We start from the raw sequence: 26,639 nt of genomic DNA on the forward strand, positions 1-26,639 counted from the left end.
ACTTGCTGTTCCATTTTCTTATTGGTATCTTCTGAAGAGCAGATGTTTTTAATTTTGATGAAGTCCAGTGTATCAACCTTTTCTTGTATGGTTTGTGCTTTGTTGGTGTCCTATCCAAGAAATCTCTGCCTACCCAAAAGTTGCAAAGATTTCTTCCTATGTTTTCCTTTGTTTTTTTTTTTTTTTTTTTTTTGAGAAATGATCTCTTTCCATCATCCAGGCTGGAGTTCCTTCTGCTGCTTTTGAGTGAGACTAGAGCCTAGTTCTTTTGATGGTGATTAAAAACATAACTAGTATTGCAGTTTACAAATCACTTTCTCATACAGCTCCTTCTCTCATGTGATCCTCAGAGCCATTCCTTTAGAGCCATGTAGGATGGGTGTAAATAGTTCCCACTAGGAAACTAAACATGTTACACGATCACGACTCACTGCAGCCTCGACCTTCTGGACTCAAGTGATCCTCCTGCCTCAGCCTCCTGAGTAGCTGGGGCCACAGGCATGTACCAGCTAATTTTTTATTTTTTGTAGGGATAGGGGGTTTTGCTATGTTTCCTAGGCTGATCTCAAACTCCTGGGCTCAAGTAATTCTCCTGCCTCAGCCTCTCAAACTGCTGGGATTATAGGCATAAGCCATAGCACCTAGCTGTATTTTCTAGAATCTTTATAATTTTCTCTCTCCTTCTTTTTCTTTCTTTCTTTCCTTTCCTCTCCTCTCCTCTTCTCTTTTCTTTTCTTTACTTTCTTGAGTTTAATTCTTGTTGCCCAGGCTAGAGTGCAGTGGCATGATCTCGGCTCACTGCAACCTCTGTCTCCTGGATGCATGTGATTCTCCTGTCTCAGCCTCCCGAGTAGCTAGGAGTACAGACACCTGCCACCATGCCTGGTTAATTTTGTATTTTTAGTAGAGATGGGATTTCACCATGTTGCCCAGGCTGGTTTCGAACTCCTGACCTCAGGTGATCCACCTACCTTGGCCTCCCAAAGTGCTGGGATTACAGGCAGGAGCCACCACGCCCAGCCAATTTTAGCTTTTACACTTAAGTCTATGGTTCATTTTGAGTTAACTAGTGTGTACATCACGGAACAAGGGGCAAGCTTATTATTTTGCATATGGATGTCCATGTGTTTCAGTGCCATTTGTTGAAATGATGATGTTTTCTCCACTGTATTTTCGTTGCTCATCAATTGATTCAATATGTGTGGGCCTATTTCTGAATGCTCTATTCTGTTGCATTCATCTCTATGCCTATCCTTATGCCAATACTATACAACCTTGATTACTGTAGCTTTAAAAAATTTTTTTTCCCAATAAACCTTTTGTATTGACTATAGTTTTATAGTAAGTCTTGAAACTAAGTACTATAAGCTCTCTAACTGTGCACCACATTTTCAAAATTGCATTGGCTATTCAGAATCATTGTATTTCTGCATAAATTTTAGTAGTAACTTGTCAATATCCACAAGAAAGGCTCCTGGGATTCTGACTGGGATTGCATTGAATCTATACATCTGCTTATGGAATATTGACTTTCTAACAATATTGAGTCTACTGATTCCCACAGAGGTCGTATCTTTCCATTTAGGGTTTTTGTAATTTCTCTCAGCAGTGTTTTCTAGCTTTGAGTGTATAGGCATTGAACATTTAAAAAAAGAAATTCTTCCTATGTGCCTTAGGTATTTGGATAATATTGTTTTTATTTTTAAAACCCCCACATTTTTAGAAATTGAATTGGGGCCTGAGAAAAACATAGTTGGAGGGAAGAAAGGGTAAAAGAAATTTTACTGTTTTGTGGGGGCGGTGGATTGAAAGCCAAACATCGCTGATAAGAATCATTGTGTTTTGGGAAGGAATTTAGGCCAGCTTGTCCCTGGCTGAGCTGTAACCCCCGAGGTGTTGGGCTCCGGAGTTGGGCTGAGAGTCTACCTAGCCTCTTCAGTGGATGACAGTGGACTTTCTGTGGCTGAGGACGGGAAGGAGGAGAGGAGGAAAGCGGGGCCAGCGGACTCCTGAGCTGGAATCTCCTAAGGAAAAGCGGTCCTGGTGCCTTTGGCATTATGTGCTCAGGTGGAAGTTGGGCTCAAGGGGAGGAGGGGCAGGTGCCGTGAGGGTGACTTCCACCCTGGCATCAGCATGACAGGATGGGGCGTGGCTCAAGGCCCTGTTATAGTGTCAGGAGCACTGGGCTTGTAGTCATACAGATCAGAGTTCAAATCTCCATCTGCCACTTACTGACTGACCCAGGGCAAGTCAGATAACCATTCTGACCTCAGTTTTCTCATCTGTAAAATGGGCTAATCTTGATCCCTTAGGCTTGTTGTAAGGGTTAAATACACATATGTGAAACTATTAAAATGCTATCTCTATATAAGGATTTCAAGAAATCTAGTGGTCTGCCGTACAGCATCCTGAGTTAAGAAGGGTCTTTGGTGATGACATCTGTTCCTTCCTCTCTGCGCCTGTATCCCAGTCACTGTACAATTCAGAACAAACCCACCCTTTTCTGTGCTCAGCACTTTATATACAGTACTTCACCTCACACTGTGGCAACCCAGGAGGTAGGTGCTGAGATAATTCTCATTTAAAATTTCACTTATTTTTTCATTTTTAGAGAAATATGTTCTTGCTCTGTCACCCAGACTGGAGTGCAATGGCACAATCATAGCTCATTGCAGCCTGGAATTCCTGGGCTCAAGCTATCCTCCCACCTTAGCCTCCTGAGTAGCTGGGAATACTGGTGCACACCACCATGCCTGGCTAATTATTTTATTTTTTTTAAGAGATGAGATCTCACTATGTTTCCCAGGCTAGTCTTGAACTCCTGGCCTCAAGCAATTCTTCTGCCTCTGCCTTCTGGGTAGGTGGGATTACAGGCACAAGGTATCATATCTGGCCAGTTATCCTCATTTATAGGTGTACGTGTTGGGGGGAATCTCAGAGAGGCCAAGTGCCTTGCCCAAAGTCACAGAGCTAGTGCCTAACAGCACTGAGGCTTGAATTCTAATCTGTCAGAATCCAAGCCAGCCTCTTCATCTCTGCCTTATGCTGCCAGTGGAACCCCAGCTGCAGGCCTGTCCCCCTAGGGCAGCTCTGCCCCTCTAAGCCCTGACTCTGTGGCCCAGGCCCTGCACTCGGCACAAGTCCTGGGCGTCTCTGGCCCTGCGTGGCTCCAACCCTTGGCTCATTAGCTAATTTTTCAGGTGCTCATGTCTTCAGTTCACTTGTAACTTCCATTTGCAGAGACCTTGGGGCCCTGCTGTTGGCTGAGTCCCACAGTCCCTAGCGCTGCTCCCTGGTCTGCAGTGAATGTCTCGGTGGACAGTGCCCTCTCCTTTTCGCTGGCCCTTCCTCCCCGCCATTCCCCCCGAATCTCCCTCTGTGCCTTGTTCCATTCACTCCTTCATCTTCTGCCTCCACGGGGCTCTCTGGGGCACATACTACCTCACCCAGGCCTGGCCAGCTGGGAGCCATGGCCTGGCTTCTGTCAGGTTGGGAATTGGACACAAAGCAGAGAGCAGAGACTTACCCCCGTCAGACTCCAAAAATCAGCCACACCCACTGCTTCGCGGCATGCTGGTAGCAGCAGAGATGAGCTGGGGGGACAGGGCAGCCTCTTCCACACCCAAACCCCTCAATGGAGAGATGAAGGCTGAAAAGGAGGGCGAAGAGTCTTAGAGCCAGAAAGACTTCAACTACCAAGCTCTGGTCAGCCCTCAAAACTTCCAAGTGGCTGCATGGTAGCAGCCACTTGTAATCCCAGCTACTTGGGAGGCTGAGGCAGGAGAATCGCTTGAACCTAGGAGGCGAAGTTTGCGGGTGAGCCGAGATCGTGCCATTTCACTGCAACCTGGGCAACCAGAGCAAAGCTCCTTCTCAAAAAAAAAAAAAATAGAAAGAAAGAAAGGAAAGAAAGAAAGAAAAGTAATATAGGAGGTAGGGGAGGCAGAAAAAAATAAAATTAAAAACTAAAAAGTAAAAGTCTAGAAAGGTAATATATTATGTATTATGTGGCTAACAGCACCTCTAGCAAGGTCTAGGGCAGCACCTGTAATCAGATGGCATTATTTTTGCAGGAAGACGTCTACAGGTTGGGATAAATAAAGACCATAATATTCTCCCTGATTCAGGTCAGGGCTTGCGGCCATATGAGTTCACCACAATTGTTAAAAAAAAAAAAAAAAAAAAAAAAAAAAAAAACCTGTAGTTTTCTGAGTTCCCTGGAATTTGGAATTGTGGATAAAGGTTTGTGAACCTGTGGCAAACTTGGAGCCCATGTCACCACGAGAGGTTGTGCAAGCCGAGTTTTTGTTTGTTTTGTTTTGTTTTTGTGAAGGAGTCCTACTCTGTTGCCCAGCTGGAGTGCAATGGCGTGATCTTGGCTCACTACAACCTCTGCCTCCCAGGTTCAAGTGATTCTCCTGCTTCAGCTGCCCGAGAAGCTACGGCAACAGGCATCCGCCACCACGCCTGGCTAATTTTTTTGTATTTTCAGTAGAGATGGGGTTTCACCATGTTGGCCAGGTTGGTCTCAAACTCCTGACCTCAAGTGATCCGCCCGCCTCGGCCTCCCAAAGTGCTGGGATTACAGGCATGAGCCACTGTGCGCCTAGCCGAAGCCCAGGCCAGTTTCTTGGCTGGTCCTTGCTTGGTGTCACCAGGCTACCCAAGCATGGTTCCTCCCCAGGAACCGAGGTTCAGAGGGAATCGGCCTGACTTTCAGACTCCGAGGTACCGGGTCCCACAGGGGCTGAGGACCAGAGCCAGATGGCCCCGAGATCTGGCACTGGGGAGAGCGTGCACTAGGAATCACAGTCTCGGGCTGGGGAGGGCGTGGCCACAGGCAGCTTCCTCCAGAGCCACGCCCTCCCAAAGCCCGCCCAGCCCGAGCCTGGGGAGGTTTGGTGCTGAGGCGTTAGGTGGTAGAGACCACAGCGAGGCCAGAAGGGTGGGACCGCAGAGAGGCTGAGGGAGAGCCCCGAGCTGCACTCTTTGCATGGGGTTAGACATCTAAGGGGCATCAAAATATGCAGCCGGCAGGTGTCTGTGGAGCATCTGCTTGACGGGGGCAGGCATCTGGACTGGGAAATAATGGATCTCAGGGTATCAGGGTATGGAAAACCATGGCCTCTGCCAAACAGCTTATAGGATACAGCTTTGAAGAGGAAGAAAGAAATGTCAGCCATGCAGAGCTGATGGTACTATTTCCACAAAAGTGGGAGAAGACAAAGAAAGAGGATGGTTAGAGGGGGATGGCGCTGGCAAGTAAGGAGGGCTTCCTAGAGGAGGCAAACACACATCACAGCATGCTGTGTGGGACCTCAGGATCACCTTTCCCATTCTCTGCATTTTTAGTCAAGTGTTAAAAAAGGTCGTGACTGTAGAAGATTTCAGGGGATCCATGAAGGTTTTTGGACTAGGAGAAGGTATTTCAGGCAGAGGTTACAGCATGGAGGTGGGACCAAGTTAGACATGGCAGAGGACAAGGGAGAGACTAGCCTGGCTGAGGGGAGAGGCCCCGTGCTCCAGCTCTGGCTGACTCTGGGTTCAGGATGGTCCTACTGGTTCTATTCCCAAGGGAGCTGCTCACAACTGCGTCCATCCCAGGGGGTGTCCTGGACTACTCTTGATGGATCCTTGATCAGGCAGGGAGGTTCCTGCTGTCCCTAGAGCTGGGCGGGGGGTATGGGCCATCCGCGGGATCTGCAGGAGAACAGTGGGATCTGCAGCATGGGACATCTCTGCCTAGAGCCTGTGCAGACAATGGCACTTTCCTCAGCATCGAGGGGTCACCCACAGGGCATTGCCCAGGGACCTGGCCCTTCCAGGGCTCAAGCCCAGCCTGATCCTGCCTGTGCATGACAAGAAGGTGATCAGAGCCCAAGGTGCATTCAAGAGCCTGCCAAACTAGTTAGCTGGTCAGCTTGTCATGGTTAAGTAACTTGGCTGGAGTCACCCAGCCAGGACCCCTGGTTGGGTAGGAGCTTGCCATCGGAAGTGCGGCTTCAGCCACGATTTGCCTTTCCCTGAAGTTCCCACCCACCGCCTCCACATCCCCACACCAAGCTCCCCCAGCTCCTTCTCTCTTCATAGGCCAGGCCCTCTCCTCTGATCTTCCCTCTGCCTAGCCAAGCATGTTCTCAAGCACTGGTATTGTAGCAGGCTCTCACACTTTAGTATGAATAGGCAGGCCACTTCAGTAAGCCTGATTTCTGACTTTTCGCTGAAAAGAGACTGAGTTTCAGACCAGGGAAAGTAGCCTTTAAACAGAGGGTCTTTCTCTCCCTTCCTGAGGTCCCACCCTCAGGCCACCCAGGGGGTCAGAGGAGTCCTGACCAGGCTTCCTTCCCTCAAAACCTAGCCGTCTTCTGTTTCCACCGCCTTAAATGTTTGATGTGGTGATGCTGATTTCGCTTCCCTGAAGGGCTGGGGCTGCAAGCATAAACTGCCAGCCTTGGTGGGAGCAATCAAGAGACCTGGGCCTCACACCCAGCCCTGCTACCAGGTCAGTGGGTCGCCTTGGATGACCAATCTTGCATGAACTTGCGGGGCACTAGATAGGTCAAAGCAGAGACCTGCACATTTGGCTTACCCTAGCCTTCCTGCATCCCTGCAACGGCCTCCAGGACACCTCCCAGGAGCCAGCAGAGCAAAACTTCTGAGCCAGGGGACCTTAAAGGGTTTCTCCAGCTCTAACACATAATGATTTGAATGGTGTACATTTGGACTCAGCCTAGGAACTGAGGGAGATGTTTATAGTCACAGACTCATAGAGGTGATGGATCCTTCTGTGCAGGAATGACTGGGGACCCTCTGCAGTCACTGTGCCACTTGACACATGCATGCCAGGGATAAAGGCTTCCCCTCCTTGACTTCAGTCGAGCCTGAAGAGAGGGAGAGAGACAGGAGGAGGAAGGAGGAAACATTTCCTTCGCAGATGTTGAAGTAGCCACGCTGTAAATGCCAGGCATTGTTGAGATGCAAAGCATGCTCCCCGTGCGAGCTGTGAGCTGCCCACTCAGCCCTGAGCATGTCTCCCCAGTGCCATCCCCGCAGGCAGCCCAGTCTGCGGCTGTGAGACAGGAAGTGGGGCTGTGCTTGGAGAGACAGAGCCCACAGCTGGACCCGGATCTTTCCTCTGAGTCAGGGATGGGTGGGGGACAAGGCTGTCGGGCGGGCTCCAGTGGGGAGGTGTGGACAGATTCAGTCCTCAGGGTGGGTTTGTGGGGACAGAGGATGAGAGCTGGGGAGAAAAGAAAGGCTGGATCCAGGGGTGGGGGAGCCAGACGGGAGGAACAAGTGGTCTCAAGGTCTGTGGGTGGATGGGGAACAACGCTGATGCTCAGAAAAGTCCCTTTTGGTGTATGTGGCAGGGTCTCGCTCTGTCACCCAGGCTGGAGTGCATTGGTGTGATCACAGCTCACTGCAGCCTTGACCTGGGCTTAAGCGATCTTCCCAGCCTGTAGCTGGGACCACAGGCACATGCCACCATGCCCAGCTAAGTTTTTAAGTTTTAATTTTGTAGAGACAGGACCTCACTTATGTTGCCCGGGCTGGTTTTGAACTCCTGGGCTCGAGTGATTCATCTGCCTTGGCCTCCCAAAGTGCTGGAGCTACAGGCGCATGCCACCATGCCTGGCCAAAAACTCCTTTGTAGTTGTGCTTTTGTTTACTCATACTCAGTTAATAAAGGTGTAAGGGAGTGAGCAAGGAAGTGAAAAGACAGGCTGGAGAGAGTTGGGCATAAAGTAGGAAGGTAGGAAACAGCTGTTTCCGAATTTCCCTGGACGTCATGGAGGAGGCGCAGGGTGGCTGTGGGTGCTGTAGAGGAGAAAGACGTCTGGAAGGTGGAGGGGAGGGTGTGCTCACCGTATGGGAAATCTGGGGCCTCCCAGTGTAACAGCAGGAGGGGAGAGAAGCCTGGAGTTGGTGTTGAGCACCCACTTTCAAAGAAGGGCTGCCCAGGGCCATGGTGCCCTCTCTTACTGGGCCAGGCACTGCCCTCACCCAACTCCCTGCTGCTGGGGAAGAGGTCAGGAGTAGAGACCATGGAAGGGGTAGGGGTGTGAGTGTGTATGTGCGTGAGAATGTGTGTGAATGTGTATATGTGAGTGTATGTGTGTATGAGTATGTGTGTGTGGGTGTGTATGTGTGAGTGTGAATGTGCATGAGAGTATGAGTGTGAGTGTGTGTATTTGTGTGTGTAGGGGGATCAGTGAGGCCAGCAGAGGTAGACAGATGTTTGAGATGAAAGCACAAAGGGCGCACTCACCATGCAAATGGCCCGCAGCGGAAGCCTGTTATCAGGAGCATCTGATGGGGTCTTGCAGGGTGGCGGCCAGCACCCCCGGCAGCACAAGGCTTTCCTGGTTCCCAGGCAGCTGCCTGCAGTTGGCATGGCCCTGGCACAATGCACCATTTCTGGACCCTCCAGCTAAGAGTCCAGACACACTGGCATTACCTGGTGCCCTGGAAACCACCCACCTTGTCCTGTGCCACCCACCCACCACATCCTGGGCATAGCCTCTGCTGAAACCAGCAGACCCTCTCAAGCAGAAACAAGGGTGGGAGTAGGTGGAAGAACAGGGCGCGGGGCACTCTCAGGTGATGAGAAAAGCTCTCCACCCACCTGGTGCTCCCTGAGAGCTCCCTCTTGCCTCCTCCCCACCCCCACGCCTCCTACAGGCAGGATGGGACTGGTCAAGATCAAATTCTTACTTGCACAGCGCCAGGAGTTCTGATCTGGGTCCCTGGGCAGCTACTGGTGGTTCCTGAAGGAGCCAGGCCAGTTCAAAGCTTTCTCTTCCTTCCCCTTCTTGAGGTCTTGAGAGAGTTTGGAGGACTCCTGAATCCACCCAAGTTCCCTCCAGACTGTGAGCTTCTTGAGGGCAGGACCGTGTCCCAGCACAGTGCCTGGCACATGGTAGATGCTCAATAATGATAAATACTTATCTGGAGCGTCCAATGTGTCAGGCACTGCTCTCAGAGCACAGGGAGATAAAGCACCTTGCACAAGGTAGCACAACTAGGAAGAGGTGGAGGTGGGATTTGAACCCAGGCAGTCTGGCTCCAGCCACTCCCACTCATGAGTTAAGGTGTATTTGTTTGATGGAATGAGCTCAGGTGGTGAGGGGACAACCCTGAGCCCACCTCTGAGTGAGTCAGTCCTGGGACCAGACTACCTAGGCCAGAATAGCCTTGGGGCATGAGATCCCTGGGCCCCACTCTCCAGGCAGGGGGTGGGTGATTATTGAAGGGTGAGGTCCCTGGGGTCCTGCTGATGGTGGACAGAGCAGTCTCCTGGGAGGCTTTCCCCAAAGCCTGGGAGAGCCATCTTCTGCTTCCTTCAAGGTCACCCCAATGGGGCAGCTTTAGCCACATTTGTGGTGCTGTGTACGTTGGAGAGTGTGAAAGGAGGTGGGGTGGGAGGTGCCAGGAGGGTCAGAAGAGACCTGAGGGTGGGAGTGTGTGTGACATGAAGTCCTGAGGGCCACCCTTGACTTCTCCCACTCTAGAGAAAGGCTGGTCTGTCAAGCGTTTGAGGATGCCTTGGGGTCAAAGCCAGAGGTCATCGCAAGTGTCGGGGTGGGGGCTCTGGTCTTATGATCAACGTGACCACCAAGGACCATGAGGTGAGAGTACAGAGAGCAGAGGGGCACAGACTGGGGCAGAGAGGGAAGGAGGAGGCTGCTGGTCACTTGGGGTAATTGCTTTCTTAATAGGAAAAGAGAGGCTAGAAATTAGCCTGGGGGAGCCTGAGACAGATAGGGATAGGGGAGGTAGCTGGGCCAGAGCAGTGCAGCCTGAAGGAGTGGTGGCCCCAGGAGGCTCAGTAGCACCTGAGCCAGGCAGTTGCCCCCAGCCCAGAAGAGCAATTAGCAAGTTGGCAAACAACCCTTCCTCTGCCCTTTAGTTCAGAACCCTGGTTACTTGTTTGACTGATCCGATAGCATCTGACTGGCCACAAGGCAGCGTCTTCATTAAGACCGCCATATTTAACTAGGCAAGGTGGCTCATGCCTGTAATCTCAGCCCTTTTGGAGGCCAAGGTGGGCAGATCGCCTGAGGTCAGGAGTTCGAGACCAGCCTAGCCAACATGGGGAAACACTGTCTCTACTAAAAATACACAAAAAAACTGGCCGGGCATGGTGGTGTGTGCCCGTTACTCCAAGCTACTCAGGAGGCTGAGACAAGAGAATCGCTTGAACCCAGGAGGCAGAGGTTGCAGTGAGCCGAGATCACACCAGCCTGGGTGACAGAGTGAGACGCCATAAAAAAAAAATTCTGGATTCATAAGATTAAGGAAGCTCACTCAAATTTCTCCACTTATCCGTCTTACCCCCTCGGCACTCAGCTCACTGTGGGTAATTGAGATTTCACAGAGGGACCCAGTGAGTGATGCCTGCAGGCCTGGGATGCCAGAGAGTATGACTTCCTCCAGGGGGATGACACCATGCCTGCTGACCTCTGAGCAGGCTGGAGCCTGCCACACCCAGAATTATTCTGGGGTCCAGGAAGATAGCTTCCCAGCAGAAGCCATGGGCTGCGCATATGTAGAATTCACTGCTTAGGAAAATAGGTGGTCATTTTCTAAATGTGATGTCCTGGTACTATTTCTTCAAAGGAAATATGATCCCAAACTGCAACACAGAGAACAAGCAGAGGGAAACTGGGTCTTGGGGGCCTCTCAGGCTGTCTTCCTGGGCCCCATGGGGTTCCCGAGGCAGTACCAGGGAGCCTTTTTTGAGAGCAGCCCTGGGCAGACCAGGGCCCAGTGTGGCCTGAGGCCTCTGTGCGGTTGGCTGCCTTTCCTGGTCATTAATCGCTACTAAGTGTCATTACCACTAATAAAATTAACCGACTTGATACTAGACTCCCTGAGCCATCAATCTCAGGGTCCATTAGATGAAATTTAAAAAACAGATGCCTCTGGGGTGGGGCCCGAGGATTGGCATTGCACCGAGCTCCCAGGCAAGGCTGGCTGTGCCAAGCTGGGCACCGTTTGACGCCCATTGCCCCCTCCAGGGTCCCTCCCCCTGGACGTTGTGGACAGTGAGGTGGGGTGGGGCCCTTCTGGGCACTGCAGGGTACTGGGCAGCATCCCTGGCCTCCACCCACTCCATGCCAGAAACATCAAAAACAAACCAACAAAACCCAGATGGCTGTTGAATGAGTGGAGGGGTTTGCTGGGTCTGGCTCCCAAGGGCAGTCTGGGGAATTCTGGCACTCTCCAGATGTCAGAGGTCGTAATCAAGGACGATGCCTTTAGTTAGACCACCAACTTTCAGCCTCCACTCCACACTATAGGGGAGTCTCAGACAAGAACACAGCTTGGGCGGGGTGCAGTGGCTCACATCTGTAATTCCAACACTCTGGGAGGCTGAGGCAGGCAGGTCACTTGAGGTCAGGAGTTCGAGACCAGCCTGGCCAACATGGTGAAACCCCCTCTCTACTAAAAATATGAAAATTAGCTGGGCGTGGTGGTGCATGCCTGTAGGCCCAGCTACTCAGGAGGCTGAGGTAGGAGAATTGCTTGAATCCGGGAGGTGGAGGTTACAGGGAGCCAAGATCACACCACTGCACTCCAGCCTGGACCACACAACAAGACTCTGTCTCAAAAAAAAAAATATATGTTATATATTATGTCATATCATATGACATATAGTGTAGCTATAATGATATAATAATAGCTATTATTCTTAAAATGGCATCTGAGGCAGGTCTTGAAGGAAATGCAGCCCCATTGGCCAAAATTGCCATCACTCCCTGCTTGTTCTCTCTTCTGTCAATCAGCTGCTACCAGGGAGGTCCAGTTTCTGAAACACGGGAATTGTGTGAGCAGAAGTCACCGCTCACCCTAGCCCCCAGGGTGAGGAAGAGGACATTTGAGGGCAAGGTAGCTGCAGCCCCCAAGCCGCCCTCCACACTGGAAGCCAGTCAAGGCGTGGCCTCCTCAGCTAGAGCTGACATCCAGTCCTGCTCTGGACCTGCCAGGGGTCAAGCTGTGAGGGTTTCCTGCTAGGCTGCAGGGAGGGGTTGGGTGTAGACCTGGTGGACTGGAAAATTACCCATTTGCCCCCAGATTAATGATTAACGGGTCCCTGCCCTCACCCTGTCTGGGAGAGGAGCCCAGGGCCAGGCTGGGCCAGGGGAAGCCCGATAGCATCTGTCTCTGCTTGGAGGTTTCGGAGATATGCTCCATGATGGGTTGACTGCACCTGATGGGTGTGGAATCCAAGGGTGATTTCTGAGGGCACCTGGGTGATTTCTGAGGGCCTGGCCAGGCCACATAACCTCCGGTGAGGCTTCTGACTTCTGGGCACACAGAGAGGGTGTGGCATCCAGCCAGACGTCTTGGCTAAAGCAGGTGGCTCAAAACAGGAGAGCTGTGTCCTTGGCTCAGAGGGACGTGGGCCTCTCTGACCACTCCTGGCTTGACCACAGGCCTTGCCATGGCCAGTGGCACATGGGCAACACGGCAAGTGCCACATCCAAGCAGGAGCTCTAAGAGCCATTGCCTGCTTCCTCCTTTGCTTTTTTTTTTTTTTTTAAGACCGGGTCTTGTTCTGTTGTCCAAGCTATAGTGCAGTGATGCAATCTCAGCTCACTGCAGCCTCCGCCTCCTGGGCTCAATTTATCCTCCCACCTCAGCCTCCCAAGTAGCTGGGACTACAGGCTTGTGCCACCACACCCAGCTAATTTTTCTATTTTTAATAGAGACAGGGTTTTGCTGTGTTACCCAGGCTAGTCTCAAACTCCAGGACTAAAGTGATCCACCTGCCTTGGCCTCCCAAAGTGCTGGGATTACAGGTGTGAGCCACCGCACCCAGTCCACCTTTGCTCTTTTACCCTAGCTATGAGGCCAGAATGTCCCAGGTTGAGGTTACTTCTTTTGGGCTGGGTCCCGGAATGGTGTATGTTCCACCCATGCTGGGGGCATCAGGGTACAGGACAGCAAACATTTTGAAGCGGCAGAGCCATCTCACAGAGAGCTTCTGGGAAGAGGGAGGGAAGGCGAACTCTCACTCCAGTTCCCACCCTGCTGCTGATCTGCTGTATGGCTGGGCCAGTCACTGGCTCATCATCAATCCTTCATTTCCTCCTATGGACAAAGGGGAGACCCTGCTTAGTTGGAGAGTAAAGCATCTTGCAAAATGAGAGAAGTTTGGGAAGCCCCAGCCAGCAGGAAGGTAGGCCTGCATGTCCCAGGCACTGTGGTTAGTCCATTTCACATAATCCTCCCAGCGCCCCTAGGAGGTAGAGAAGATCACTCTCCCCAGTTTCCAGAAGGGAAAAACCGAGGTGTCAAGGTTGCACAGCTAGAAAGTCAGCCTTAGAATTTGGCAGCTTGGCTCCAGAATCAATGACCTTTGGATCTAGGAGAACAAGAAGTCTGGGATTGATGGCCTGAGGGGAATTCAGCTCCTTCACCTGCATCTAACCATCTAAGTCCTTCCTTCCTTTCCTTCTCTTTCCTTCCATCCCCTCCCCTCCCCAGGCATCTATCTGTACCAGGTGCCAAGTGGTCAGATGGTTGAAGATCTATCTGGGGATTATGGAAACATGTTAGATCGGAACGGGATTACTTGGGCAGCAGCATAGTGTAAGGGAGAGAGGGATGTCAGGGGACCTTGGCTGGGTGTCCGCTCAATGTCCACATCCCCTCGCTGCCCCCTCTGAGGACTGCGGCTCTCCTGGCCAGGCAGCCACCAATACTCCATGCGTTATTTCCCTGAATTCCCAGATCACAAAAGCTGCCCAGGGAATGTGGTAAATATACAGATTCCCAGGCCCAATTCCAAACCAATAGACTCAGAATTGCCCAGCATGGATCCTGGGAAAGCGTATTTTTAATAAGCACCCCAGATGATTTTTCTAACTGAGCAAGTTTGGGAAATAGGTGGATAAGAATAGCAGAGACCAGAATCTGGAAAATGGGTTTAAGGTCCCGCAGCAACCCTGGTTATGTGAGCCTTGATTTTCTAACCTGTAAAATGGGGACGGGACCTCCAGGGGGTCAGCCTGACACCCAGAAGGGTAATGAAGCCCCCAAGGGGGCCCCTTCCCTTCACCTGCCCCTCACCCCCATCCCCACCTCACCTGTCTCCCTCCTCTCGCCCTCTCCAGCCTGACTGGGCGGGAGGTCCTGACGCCCTTCCCAGGACTGGGCACTGTGGCGGCGCCGGCACAGGACGGGGCCCACCTGAAGCAGTGTGACCTACTGAAGCTGTCCCGGCGGCAGAAGCAGCTCTGCCGGAGGGAGCCTGGCCTGGCTGAGACCCTGCGGGATGCTGCACACCTCGGCCTGCTCGAATGCCAATTCCAGTTCCGGGACGAGCGCTGGAACTGCAGCCTGGAGGGCAGGATGGGCCTGCTCAAGAGAGGTGGGGGGAGGCCAGGGGAGGAGGAGGGCTGGGGAAGAAGGCTTTGGGCAGGAGGAGGCTGGCAGAGGCTGCCCTTTCCTCTCCCCTGGCCCCAGTGCCCAGGCCGCACTGCCCTTCCTGCCCTAGCATGGTCCCAAATGAGAAGAGTCCCGGGCGTTAGCGAGGGCAGTTGAAGGCCAGGTGTGGCCTAGCCTCGGGTTTGGGGGAGCAGAGGAGCAAGGAAGATCCAAGAGAGGAGGAGACACAAGCCCGTTCCTGGAGGAGCCCACAGATGAGATGGGGTCCCCCAGTTACCTCCCTCTGCCTCTTCACACACATGAAACAAGGGCATGAAGACATGAGGATGGGCGGCAGCTGGTTCCAGGCCCGATGACACGAGCCAGGCCATGCATTTGTTCACTCCTTCATCTGTCCATTTGTTGGTCACATCCATCGATGCATCAGTCCCTCCCTCCCTTCCACTCTCATTCCACCTCCCTTCCATCTTCCTGCCTCCCTTCTGCCTCCACCCACCCGCTAAGCATCCGCGGAGGCCCACAGTGAGCCAGGCACTGTGCCAGATGCTGGAGGTTCAGAGCTGAACAAGACCCCAGCTGCCCTTGGGAAGCATGCGGTCTAGAAGGGAGAACGCAGGTCACCATGTGACTCCCTCGCCAGGGGGAAAGGGCTTCTGATGGGCAGGACAAGGGAATGTCGTTTCAGGACATAGCTTCACATGGGTCTCCCTGTCAGTTGCCCCTTAAACTCTGACTACAAGTTGCCATTTAAATGGAACTTCCAGGCTGGGCGCAGTGGCTCACACTTCTAATCCCAGCACTTTCGGAGGCCGGGGCGTCTGATCACTTGAGGTCAGGAGTTCAAGACCAGTCTGGCCAATATGGTGAAATCCTGTCTTCACTAAAAATATAAAAATTTTAAAACTGCAGTTGGCCAGTTGTCGTGGCTCACACCTTTAATCCCAGAACTTTGGGACGCGGAGGTCAGGAGTTCAGCCTGGCCAACGTGGTGAAACCCATTTCTACTAAAGATACAAAAATTAGCCAGGCATGTGGCAGGCACCTGTAATCCTAGCTACTGGGGAGGCTGAGGCAAGAGAATTGCTTGAACCCAGGAGGCAGAGGTTGCAGTGAGCCGAGATAGTGCCATTGTACTCCACCCTGGGCAACAGAGCGAGACTCCGTCTAAAAAAAAAAATGCAGTGATGCTGCACAGGTAGCCTGGCCCCTCCTAGGCCAGCTGCTCTCCACGGTCTGCTGCCAAGCTACGGCCTCTGTGTCGGGACGTCACCAGCACCCCAGATGCACTGGAGGGCAGGTAGGAAGTAGTGAGCCCGAGGGAGGCCAGGTTGGGCCACACCCAACAGGGAGGAGTAGCAGTCCCGGAGGTGGGTGGGATGGTCAGTCTGGGGCAAGCCAGCCAGGAGACTCAAGGTCACTCTATTATTGTGTCTATTTCACAGTGGGTGGCAGAGAATGACATCTGAGAACCATCATGTGTCATGAGAAGCCCACAGGGCTTATCTCGGGGGCCTCAGAAATGGGCTGGTCCAAATGGTCACACACCGACTTGGGGTCAAAATACCAGGTTTAGCCACAGCTGTGCCTGCACCAGGTGTCTGAGTAGCTTCTCTTTGCATCTCAGTGTCTTCTCTGAGAGGCGGGGGCAGTAGCCCCTGGCCTGCTGCCCTCTGGGAACCTGGGCACGTGTTCCAGAGAGAATTTGGAAGTTCCATTTATTTATTTATAATTTTTTTTTTTTAATTTTAAGACAAGGTCTCCCTCTGTCACCCAGGCTAGAGTGCAGTGACGCAATCTCAGCTCACTGCAACCTCCACCTCCCCTGTTCAAGTGATTCTCCTGCCTGAGCCTCCTGAGTAGCTGGGGTTATAGGCACACGCCACCACGCCCTGCTAATTTTTGTATTTTTAGTAGAGATGGGGTTTCACCATATTGGCCAGATTGGTCTCAAACTCCTGACCTCAAGTAATCCACCTGCCTCAGCCTCCCAAAGTGCTGGGATTAGAGGTGGGAGCCACTGTGTCCAGCCTGGAAGTTCCATTTAGAAGGCAACTTGCACCAAGAGTTTAAGGGGCAATTGACGGAGAGACCCACATGGAGCTATATCCTCAAGCCACATTCCCTTGTCCTGCCCATCACAGCACTGCCACCCCCGCCTCTTGCCCTCAGAGGGCGGCAGGCAGCCTCTGAGCTTCCTCCTTTCCTCTCTTTCCCCTTTCCACCCTCCCTATGCCCCTGGGTGCCCGACACAGGCTTCAAAGAGACGGCCTTCCTGTATGCAGTGTCCTCTGCTGCCCTCACCCACGCACTGGCCCGGGCCTGCAGTGCCGGGCGCATGGAGCGCTGCACCTGTGATGACTCTCCGGGGCTGGAGAGCCGGCAGGCCTGGCAGTGGGGCGTGTGCGGTGACAACCTCAAGTACAGCACCAAGTTTCTGAGCAACTTCCTGGGGTCCAAGAAAGGAAGCAAGGACCTGCGGGCACGGGCAGACGCCCACAACACCCACGTGGGCATCAAGGTGAGCATGTCCCTGGCTGCCCACAGTGCCTTCCCACCAGGGTGCAGAGCTGGGGCACAAGGCTTGATGGAGGCCAGCACCCCACCCCCCAAAACACATGAAGAGCCATGAACTTCAGGAAGGCAGGATGAACGTCACGTCTTCAACCAACACTCCCTTGGCATCTACTCTGGGCCATTACTGGGTACCAGGAACACAGCAGAAGTAGGGAGGGATCACGGGTGCCATTGGTGGCCGGTCAGCAGTGGGAGCCAGGCTTAGGACTAGGTCTTGGGGAAGCAGGGATGTGTTTGAAGAGGGGTCTCCATTCCAAGGACCGGGCCTTCCTGGAGGTCCTAGAAGCAACATCGTTTGAAAACCTCTATCTAGAGCGTCTCCAGCTTCTTCTCCATTTCACGGGTGGGAAGATGGAAGTGGCCTGGAGAAGGGAAGGGGCTGAGGCTACACAGGAGTGGGAGACCTGGAGTCTATTGAGGCGAGGAAGCCGGGAGACACCAGTGCTCTAACTCTTTACGAGATTAAACGTTGTCATCACTGAGTTGGTGTGAACCGGGGCCGCTGTGTTCAGTTGTGTAAACTGTCTATTCCACAAGAATGCCAGGCCAAGGGGAGGAGCTGGGGCTGAGACGTGGCCCACACTGTTGTCACTAGGGCATGCACACTGGCACGGGGCTGGTTCTATCGAGGGGAAGGGAGCCTTTTACCATTTTTTTTTTTTTGAGATGGAGTTTTGCTCTTGTCGCCCAGGCTGGAGTGCAATGGCATGGTCTTGGCTCACTGCAACCTCCACCTCCCAGGTTCAGGCAATTCTCCTGCCTCAGCCTCCCTAGTATCTGGTATTACAGGCATGTGCCACCATGCTTGGCTAAGTTTGTATTTTTAGTAGAGAGGGCGTTCTCCATTTTGGTCAGGCTGGTCTCAAACTCCCAACCAACCACAGGTGATCCACCAGCCTCCGCCACCCAAAGTGCTGGGATTCAAGGCATGAGCCACTGCCCCCGGCAGCCTTTTACTATTAATAGTTTGCACGAAGGTGCCTCATGGCTAGCTTGGGTCCCATCTTTTTCCCTCATGAGAACCTCCTTCTGTCTTTTTCCAATTCCCCTGCTGCTGCCCTGCTGGGGTTGGTGCCCTGGCTCTGGGGCGGACTCTGGCTGCTAACCCCGGGCCTCTGACCGTGCCTCTGTTCTGCCTCTCCCCACAGGCTGTGAAGAGTGGCCACAAGACCACATGTAAGTGCCACGGCGTGTCAGGCTCCTGTGCCGTGCGCACCTGCTGGAAGCAGCTCTCCCCATTCCGTGAGACGGGCCAGGTGCTGAAGCTATGCTATGACTCAGCTATCAAGGTGTCCAGTGCCACCAATGAGGCCTTGGGCCGCCTAGAGCTGTGGGCCCCTGCCAGGCAGGGCAGCCCTGCCCAAGACCTGGCCCCATGGTCTGGGGACCTGGTCTACATGGAGGACTCACCCAGCTTCTGCCGGCCCAGCAAGTTCTCACCGGGCACGGCGGGCAGGGTGTGCTCCCGGGAGGCCAGCTGCAGCAGCCTGTGCTGCGGGCGGGGCTATGACACCCAGAGCCGCCTGGTGGCCTTCTCCTGCCGCTGCCAGGTGCAGTGGTGCTGCTACGTGGAGTGCCAGGAGTGCGTGGAGGAGGAGCTTGTGTTTACCTGCAAGCACTAGGCCTACTGGCCAGCAAGCCAGTCTGGCACTGCCACGGCCTCCCATGGCACCCTTCCAGCTGCCCAGCCGGCCCTCTGGACAGGCAGTCATCACATGCATGCACAAACCGGCATGTGTGCCAGTGCACACGAGTGTGCCATTCACCACCATTCCTTGGCAGCCTTTTGCCTCCCTCAGTACTCAACAAAGAAGCAAAGCTTCATCCCTGAACCCAAGCATCTCCAGCCTTGTTGAAGGCTTGGAGAGGAGGGCAGAGTGAGAAAGATGTGGAGGGAAATAAGGGAGACCAAGAGGACAGCAGGACTGGAGTTTTGGAGGGGAGGGAGGGACTGTTCCATCTTGCTTCCTGGGATGAATGGCTTGGAGCCAGCATGTTCTTGGGAGGTGAGCAGCTGGGCGGGGAATACCGAGGAGGCAGTGCCAGCTGGAAGTGAAGGCGGGAGTCTGGCTGGGATGGGCCAGTCCGGTCCTGCAGCCCTGCTCAGGATCAGTGAGCTCCAGGTGTCATGCCTCCACCACTACCCTGGTTTTGCCGTGCCAGAGATGGGGAGAAAGCCCAGGTGGTAGAAGCCATCTATCTGTTCAGATAAAGGAGAGCTTTCTGAGCTTGAGTGGACCCAAGTGAGATCCATGCCCTGGAGCCCTGTGTCCTTGATTCGGCTTTTCAAATATGCCTCCCCGAGGCCTCATTCTTGCCTTGAGAGCTGGGTTATCCACACCCATCCAGCTGTGCTCAAAAACAACTGCCAGTGCAGGTAAGACAGGTGGAGGACCAGCCGCCAGGGTGGGGCTCAGTGCACCTGAGGTTGAGCAGAAAGACAGCGGCCCCTCCCTGTGTTCCCTGCTGGCCAAAGGAATCTTTACTCCCAGCCCAGAGGAGGACGGTGACAGCTTCCTGGTGTGCAGCAGTGATGTGGTGAGCTCAGTTTCTCAGCTGACCCTTGAGTCAGTTTTGGTGACTTCCTGTGGCTGGGGCCTGCCTGGTCTGTGACACCCCCACACCAGCCGAGTTCACAATACTGAAGACCAACTGCTCATGAGCTATGACTTGAGGTGACATGTCTACTCTTGCGGGTGCTCATCTAAGTAAGGCTTTTGCCCTGGCTGGGGTTACAGGTGCTTGAGTCCGTGCTAAGCCTGGCTCCTGGGTAGCCTACTTCAGTTCCCAATCAATGGCCCCTCACTTGGCCCTCACTTGGGCTCTTACTTGAGGAGGAGACGTGACTTTGTTAATTTCCTCAGATCCTGTGGACATTTCCAGCACCACCTGCCGAGGCCCTCTGCGAAAAGAGAGAGAGACTGGCATCTCCACACAGGCACACACGGACACACAGCCCCTGGACCAGGCTGGGGTTCCGGTCACATACACCTCTCTGGTTCAGGATGAAGACCTTGCAGGGGTCACCTTGCTGGAGGCATTGTGCTTCCCCAGAGTGGGGCCCGATGCCAGCCAGGAGGAAGTGACTTCTTTCGGGAAGCCCTTGGCCACTTTGCCAGCCCTGCCACACCCCTCTGTCAGCTTCCTTTCTCCCTAAACCTAGAGTTGCTGACCCTTCACCACGACAGGAAACTTCAGAATCAGCCGAATTCTCAGAAACCTCGCCTGTGCCAGCTCCAGGACAAAGGCCTGCTGACGGCCCCAGTGGACTCCCTGAGACCTCCAAGGGCGAGGAGGAGCTGGCCTGTCTCCAGTGGATCAGGGCAGCCTGCTGGATGCTGGAAGGATCTGTGACTGCAGAGGCTCGACTGAGAAGCCAAACTGACCTGAGCCCCTCTCGCTAAAGTGACATTGCTGACCCAAGCACCTGCCCACACCTTGGCAGGAGGAGAAACATGCGGAGAGGGCTGGCTTTCTCATGTCTTTCACTTCCCCACAGCGTGGAGACTTTCTCTGCCTTTCAGTCCATCTTGCTCCTCTGAGATCCCAACTCTGCCTCCGTCCAGGCTCAGCCCTGGGCATAAGGCAGCAGGGGCCTCATTGGCAGGAAGAGGGGGCCTGGGAGCAACTTGAGGGCCGGAGCACCCTGATCCACCTGCATCCTGACTCTGGCTGGCAGCATCAGGGTCATGGGAGGGCAAAGGGCAGGCTCTGAGGCACTTGGCTGTGGCTGGCTGCTAACGTTTACACCCAAGTCAATGGCACAGTGCAGGTTCTGAGGGCTCCTCGGCTTGTGGGGACTTCTCTGTCTCTCTCCTTCTCTTCTTCCTTGCTCCCATCCCTTTCTTTCCAGTTACCCCTAAAGACCCACCTCAGCCCTCTTGAGGCCCCTGGGGAGTAGAGTGACCACTGACCCCCTCATTCTATAGCTTTAAGGGAAATGCTCACAGGGTACTTTGTCTACCTCAAATATATAGTTTTTAGGGCAAAGGAGAATAATTTATATAGCTAAGATATATGAGAAAGTATTTATATTATTTATATAGTTGCTGTATTTCATGGACAGCACAGGTGGGGTTGTGTGTTTCCCCGGAAACCCTCTGTCTGGGGAGATGCAGCCTGACCGGGCCAGGTCCCCCACTGAGCAGAAGGCCAGGTGGCAGGGAAGGAGGTCAAGCCTGTATCCCACGTCCGTCTCGGAGCCCGTGAGCACATGTCCCTCTGTGCGAGCCCTGCTGGGCTCCATCCAGACCCTCCTTGTGAAGTTTTTGTAGGTGTTTTGCTCTTCTGGGTCCAGGCCCCCTTCTTCTGCGCTGGTCAAAGTGTCTTGCTCATAATAATAATGACAAGAGTGACCACACCTGGCATTTGTAAAGCACTTTGCTGTTCAGAAACGCAAATGTTTACCCTTTTTATCTCACTTGATTTCTCCGTTATCTCTGTGAGGTGGGTGGGGCCACACGACTGTGCCCATTTTATAGATGAGGCCCAGAGATGGAGAGCTGTGCTCAAAGTCACACTGAAGAGGCTTGTTCAGTGAATATTTACTGAACATCTTCATGGACCAGGCACTACAGGGGCTCACTTGCTCTGAGCCCAGGAGCTCCAAAGCCTGGATACCACTGTGAGCCCCAGCACTCAGGGAAGCGGCTCCTCGCCGGGCTGGGACCCTGGTCTTTTGGATCTGGATGGCATGTTGGCACTTCCCCCAAGTGGAGTCCCATGTCTCAGGGGCTGACACTGTCTGAAAAGTCTGGAGAGACCAGGACCCCACTGAGGCCACTCCAAGAGGTCCTTCTGCCCATATTGCTTGAGGTTTGGCTACACCACCAGGCCCTTCCCAGCCTACAAATAAGTTTTGTTTGCTCTCATTTGTGTTTTGCTTGTAAAAATGAATTGTCTTCCACTGGATTTCTGGCTTCTTTTGCAAACATCAGCTGCGCTGGCAGACCAGGCCTGCATTCCCTCCTGACCACAGGCAGCTAGAGGGAGGGAGCCCTATCGGACAGGATGCCCCGAGTGCCCCGCCACTCATAATGCTCCTGCCTGCCTCTCATGAGCACATAGTCCCATCGCCTGGTCTAGATAGGCCCAGCTTCCCTGGTATCTTTCGTCGCCTGGCAGACAGACAGACCCCTGCCTACCCTGGAGATTACATGCTTTTGAACCTTTCCTTTCTCAACAACAATGAACTTCAAATGCTTTTTGTCTCAGGATGCTTTTGAATAACAATGGAAACCATCACTTATTGAGTGCCCCTTATGTCCATGTATTCAACCAACGATTATTTAGTGATCTCTTACTGAGCACAAAGCAGCATCCTGGGTGTTTGGTACAGCTATGAATAGGACCAAGTCTCTGCCTCATGGGGCTGACATCCTAGTGGGTGAGAAAGACGATAAACCAATAAATGATATGCCAGTTATATGCACTTATTTTGTCTCAATTTATTGCAATAACTTTGTACATTGGACATGGTCCCCGTAATGGGTAAGGAAATGGAGGTTGTGAGCTGAGAAGCTGCCTCATTGCAGCTGGCAGGCAGCGGGGCCAGGATTAGGACATAGATCTCTTATCCTCCAATGTATGGGATTCTTCCTCTATACTGGTGTAGGTTGGGCAAGGAGGGATCGCCCCATTTTATGGATTCTGGGTAAACTGAGGCATAAAGGAAGGAAGTAACCCATCCTGGATTACACACCAACTCAGACAGACCAGAGCCTGGGTCCTTCCTGGAGGTGACAAGCATTTCTGGAGCCCTCATGCTATGGCCAGCAGCATGGGTCGGGGTGGGGCAGGATGAAGCTAAGCAGGGGTCTTCAGGGACCTACAGTCCGACAGGAGAAATGAGAAGCACAGCCATGCAGTGATTTGGGTCATTTTTGCATGAACCCTGAGTCCCTTTTCTGGCCACAGTGACCTCCCAACATGCTTTGGGAGGCCTCACCCACTAGGATCCTCCTGGGGGTCTGATGGGAGAGGAAGCCTCTTTCTGAGCCAAGCACAGCAAAGAGTGCCTGTCTCCTGGCACAGACCTGCCCGGCCCCAGTTCTTCACCGCTGCTGGGGTCCACATTGCCTTACCTGGGCTCCCCAAGGCAGGAGGCAGAGGTGGCCCACAGTCCCACTCTGCGGGGGCTACTTTTCCACCCGCATCCCTGTCCTAATATGTTACTTCCGCCCAGCGTTCTGGGCCCGGAGACCAGCTGGCTCTGAGCAACGACAGATGTCCACACGCAGCAGCAGGCTCCAGTGTATCAAGGGATTTCTCAGCTATTTTTTCTCTTGAGCCTCACAAGGTGGACACCCTTCTCCTCTTTTTAGAGATAGGGGAACTGAGACACAGAATGGTTAAGTGAGTCACCAGAGGCTACGTCGCTAGCAAGTGGATCCAGGCCTCCTGCTCCAAACCCCATATTCTTTCTACCATACACCATCCTCACCTCCTCCTGTCCCCATCTGAACCTTACCTTGTTCCTGCTCATAAACTGGTCCCCAAACAGGCCCGCAGACCCCTCCACCTCAGCTGCTGGGTGCCACCAGCTTCCAGGAGGACCAGGGCATGTTGAGACAATCACTAGGTGGGTACCCTACGCACAGTACCCTCCTCCTTTAAAAACAGTCACGTTAGCTAGCTCTCTTTGCATATGCAGTATCTATTTTGTTGAACCATTTGTGAGAACTTTGCAGACACCAAGACACTTACAGACTTTATCACGTACCTCCTAAGGACAAAAACTTTCTCCAACAGAACCACAAGGCCATAACCACAGAGAAGAGATGTAACATTGACACCCATACATAGTTCATATTTAGACTTCCCCTCCCTCAAAATGTCCCTTATAGCATTTTCTTCTGGCCAGGTGCAGGTTCACATCCATAATCCCAGTGATTGGAGAGGCCAAGATAGGAGGATCACTTGAGCCCAGGAGTTTGAGGCTATAGTTTTGCAACACTGCATTCTAGCCTGAGCGACAGAGAGAGACCCTCTGTCTCTAAAAAATTAAAATTAAAAAAAATTTTAAACATGTTTTCCTGGCCCAGGATCCACTCAAGAATTAGGCATGGCATGTTGTTGCCATGTCTCTCCAGCCCCCTGTAACCAAGAACAGTCCCCTGCCTTTGCTATCATAACAGTGATTGTTTGAAGAGTGGAGGCTGCATGTCCCGTAGAATGCCTCTCAACTGAGATCTGCCTGCTCGTTTCCTTAGACTTGGATTCAGGTTAAACATTTTGGCAAGAAGCTCCCTGGGCGATTGTATCCTCCTTCTCTGTGCATGCTGTCAGAAGCCACAGGATGTTGGTTTGTTCTGTGACTGGTGATGCTGAATGTCTTTCTTTCCTTTTTTTTTTTTTTGAGAAGGAATTTCACTCTTGTTGCCCAGGCTGGAATGCAGTGGCATTATCTCAGCGCACTACAACCTCCACCTTCTGGGTTCAAGCGATTCTCCTGCCTCAGCCTCCTGAGTAGCTGGGATTACAGACGCTCACCCCCATGGCCAGCTAATTTTTTTGTATTTTTAGTAGAGACGGGGTTTCACCATGTTGGCCAGGCTGGTCTCGAACTCCTGATCCATCTGCCTTGGCCTCCCAAAGTGCTGAGATTACAGGCATGAGCCACTGCACCCGGCCTATGATTCCCATTTTATAGATGAGGAAACTAAAGCTCAGAAACGTTTCCTGGCCACACAATTAGCAGGGCCGCAAACGAAACAGCTTCTTCACTGCCTCTTCCCAGGAAGTGCAGGGCACAGCCTGGGGACAGAGAGAAGGGGTATCAGGGAGCTGCAAGCGTTCAGGGTGACTGGTGGCGTCTTCCGTCCCTGCTGCTTGGTCCTCCTTGTCGTCTCCTCTCTCTCCTTCTCCCTGCCCTGCATACCTGCAGAGAGGAGGCTGATGCCTCTCACGGTCGTATCCCCCCCACTCCCATCCCACCTCGAGTCCCCAGGGGCTGTGGGGCCCACATTCCTCCCTGGCTTTCTTGGGCCCATTAGTGTGTTTATGCTGGAGCCCTCTCAAGAGAGTGGAGTCCCGACCCCTGCCCCACCGCCCTCCCACCATGGAGAGTGGGCAGTGGAGTGGTGGAGGCCAGGCAGAGGTACAGGAGGACCTGACCTAGTGTCCGAATTCCTGCCCCCCTGTCTCAACAAGTCCGGGGTGGCCAGCAGCCTGGGGAGCAGCGGTAGCTCCCCGGGACCCCACCCCTTCCCACACCGCGCCTCCGGAGCCTGACAGGCTCTAATCTCAGCTGTCTTCATGCAGCCAGCCCTCCGAGCCCAGGGTCACCTGATGCCGACACATTTTAATTCAGAAGCTGATTTCTGCTTGTTGGCAACATGTCATTTCTGAAATTGCTTTCTCTGCCCAGAGGCAGGAGATGTCAGAGCTTTGCAGGTGTTGCAGTGGTGCCGCCCCCACCCCACACCCACCCCCTCCCCAAGTTCAGGAAGGATTAAGGGGCATGAGGGGGCACACAGGAGATCCTCAAGCTCTGCTTCTCATGTTTCCCCAAGGGCCGGGGGCCAGGGATGGGGGATGCCGAGAATGGCCTCTGCTTTCCTTTCCAGCCCAAAGACAGAAGCCCAGGGTTTGGTAAATGAAGTTGCTGCTCTGTCAATACTGCCAATGGCCACAGCAGTTGTTCTGTGCAGGCTTCATACAGGTACCAAGTCCTCTGCAGGGTGCCTCGCAAGTGCATTGTCGTAATGCAATGTTATGACAACCCTCCAGGTTGGTGTCATGCCTCCTTTGCAGCTGGGAAAACTGGGGCTCAGAGAGGTAACACTGCTTACCTGAGCAAGTATGTGGCAGGGCCAGCATTCAGACTCAGTGAGGGCCACCACTGGACTGGGATTGGGAGGTCTGGAAGGGAGAGGCCATGGAGCTGGGGAGGACTGTGGTGGCCTCTCCTATATTTGCTTCATGACTTGGCTCAAATATCTCCAGTGAAATTAGTGAACTCCCCCAACTTCCCCACTCCTGCAATCCATCAACTAGTTCTTTGCTTCCCTGGCTTTTTTAAATTATTATTATTATTTTGAGATGGAGTCTTGCTCTTGTTGCCCGGGCTGGAGTGCAATGGGACAATCTCAGCTCACCACAGCCTCCACCTCCTGGGTTCAGGCGATTCTCCTGTCTCAGCCTCCCAAGTAGCTGGGATTACAGGCATGTACCACCACACCTGGCTAATTTTGTATTTTTAGTAGAGATGGGGTTTCTCCATGTTGGTCAGGCTGGTCTCAAACTCCCGACCTCAGGTGATCCGCTCACCTCGGCCTCCCAAAGTGCTGGGATTACAGGCATGAGTCACCATGCCCGGCCAGCTTATTGTATTGTATTATTTTGAGACAGAGTCTCGCTCTGTCACCCAGGTTAGAGTGCACTGGCATGAGCTCTGCTCACTGCAACCTCTGCCTTCCAGGTTCAAGTGACTCTCTTGCCTCAGCCTCCCAAGTAGCTGGGACTATAGGCACGTACCACCACACCCAGCTAGTTTTTGTATTTTCAGTAGAGATTGTGCTTTCATCATGTTGGCCAGGCTGGTCTTGAACTTCTGGTCTCAAGTGATCCGCTGGCCTCAGACTCTCAAGGTGCTGGGATTACAGGTGTGAGCCACCGAGCTTGGCCGCCTTAGCATTTCATGTATGTCTTGAGTGGCAGTCATCTGT

General features: G+C 53.1%; 1 protein-coding gene across 1 annotated transcript in view; it reads left to right on the forward strand.

The window, feature by feature from the left end:
• Positions 1-22,402, forward strand: part of WNT9B (Wnt family member 9B) — a 29,381-nt gene extending 6,979 nt beyond the window's left edge. Inside the window, exons 2-4 of the mRNA XM_021673637.2 lie at positions 14,124-14,380; positions 16,650-16,915; positions 18,120-22,402. Of these exons, the coding sequence (XP_021529312.1) occupies positions 14,124-14,380; positions 16,650-16,915; positions 18,120-18,593 (997 nt within the window). The 3' untranslated portion in view covers positions 18,594-22,402. The remainder of the gene's footprint in view (positions 1-14,123; positions 14,381-16,649; positions 16,916-18,119) is intronic.
• Positions 22,403-26,639: the final 4,237 nt, after the last annotated feature.

This window comes from Aotus nancymaae, unplaced genomic scaffold, assembly GCF_030222135.1.
Source record: "Aotus nancymaae isolate 86718 unplaced genomic scaffold, 86718_ANA_hifiasm-v0.15.2.pri h1tg000089l, whole genome shotgun sequence".
Classification (NCBI taxonomy): domain Eukaryota; kingdom Metazoa; phylum Chordata; class Mammalia; order Primates; family Aotidae; genus Aotus; species Aotus nancymaae.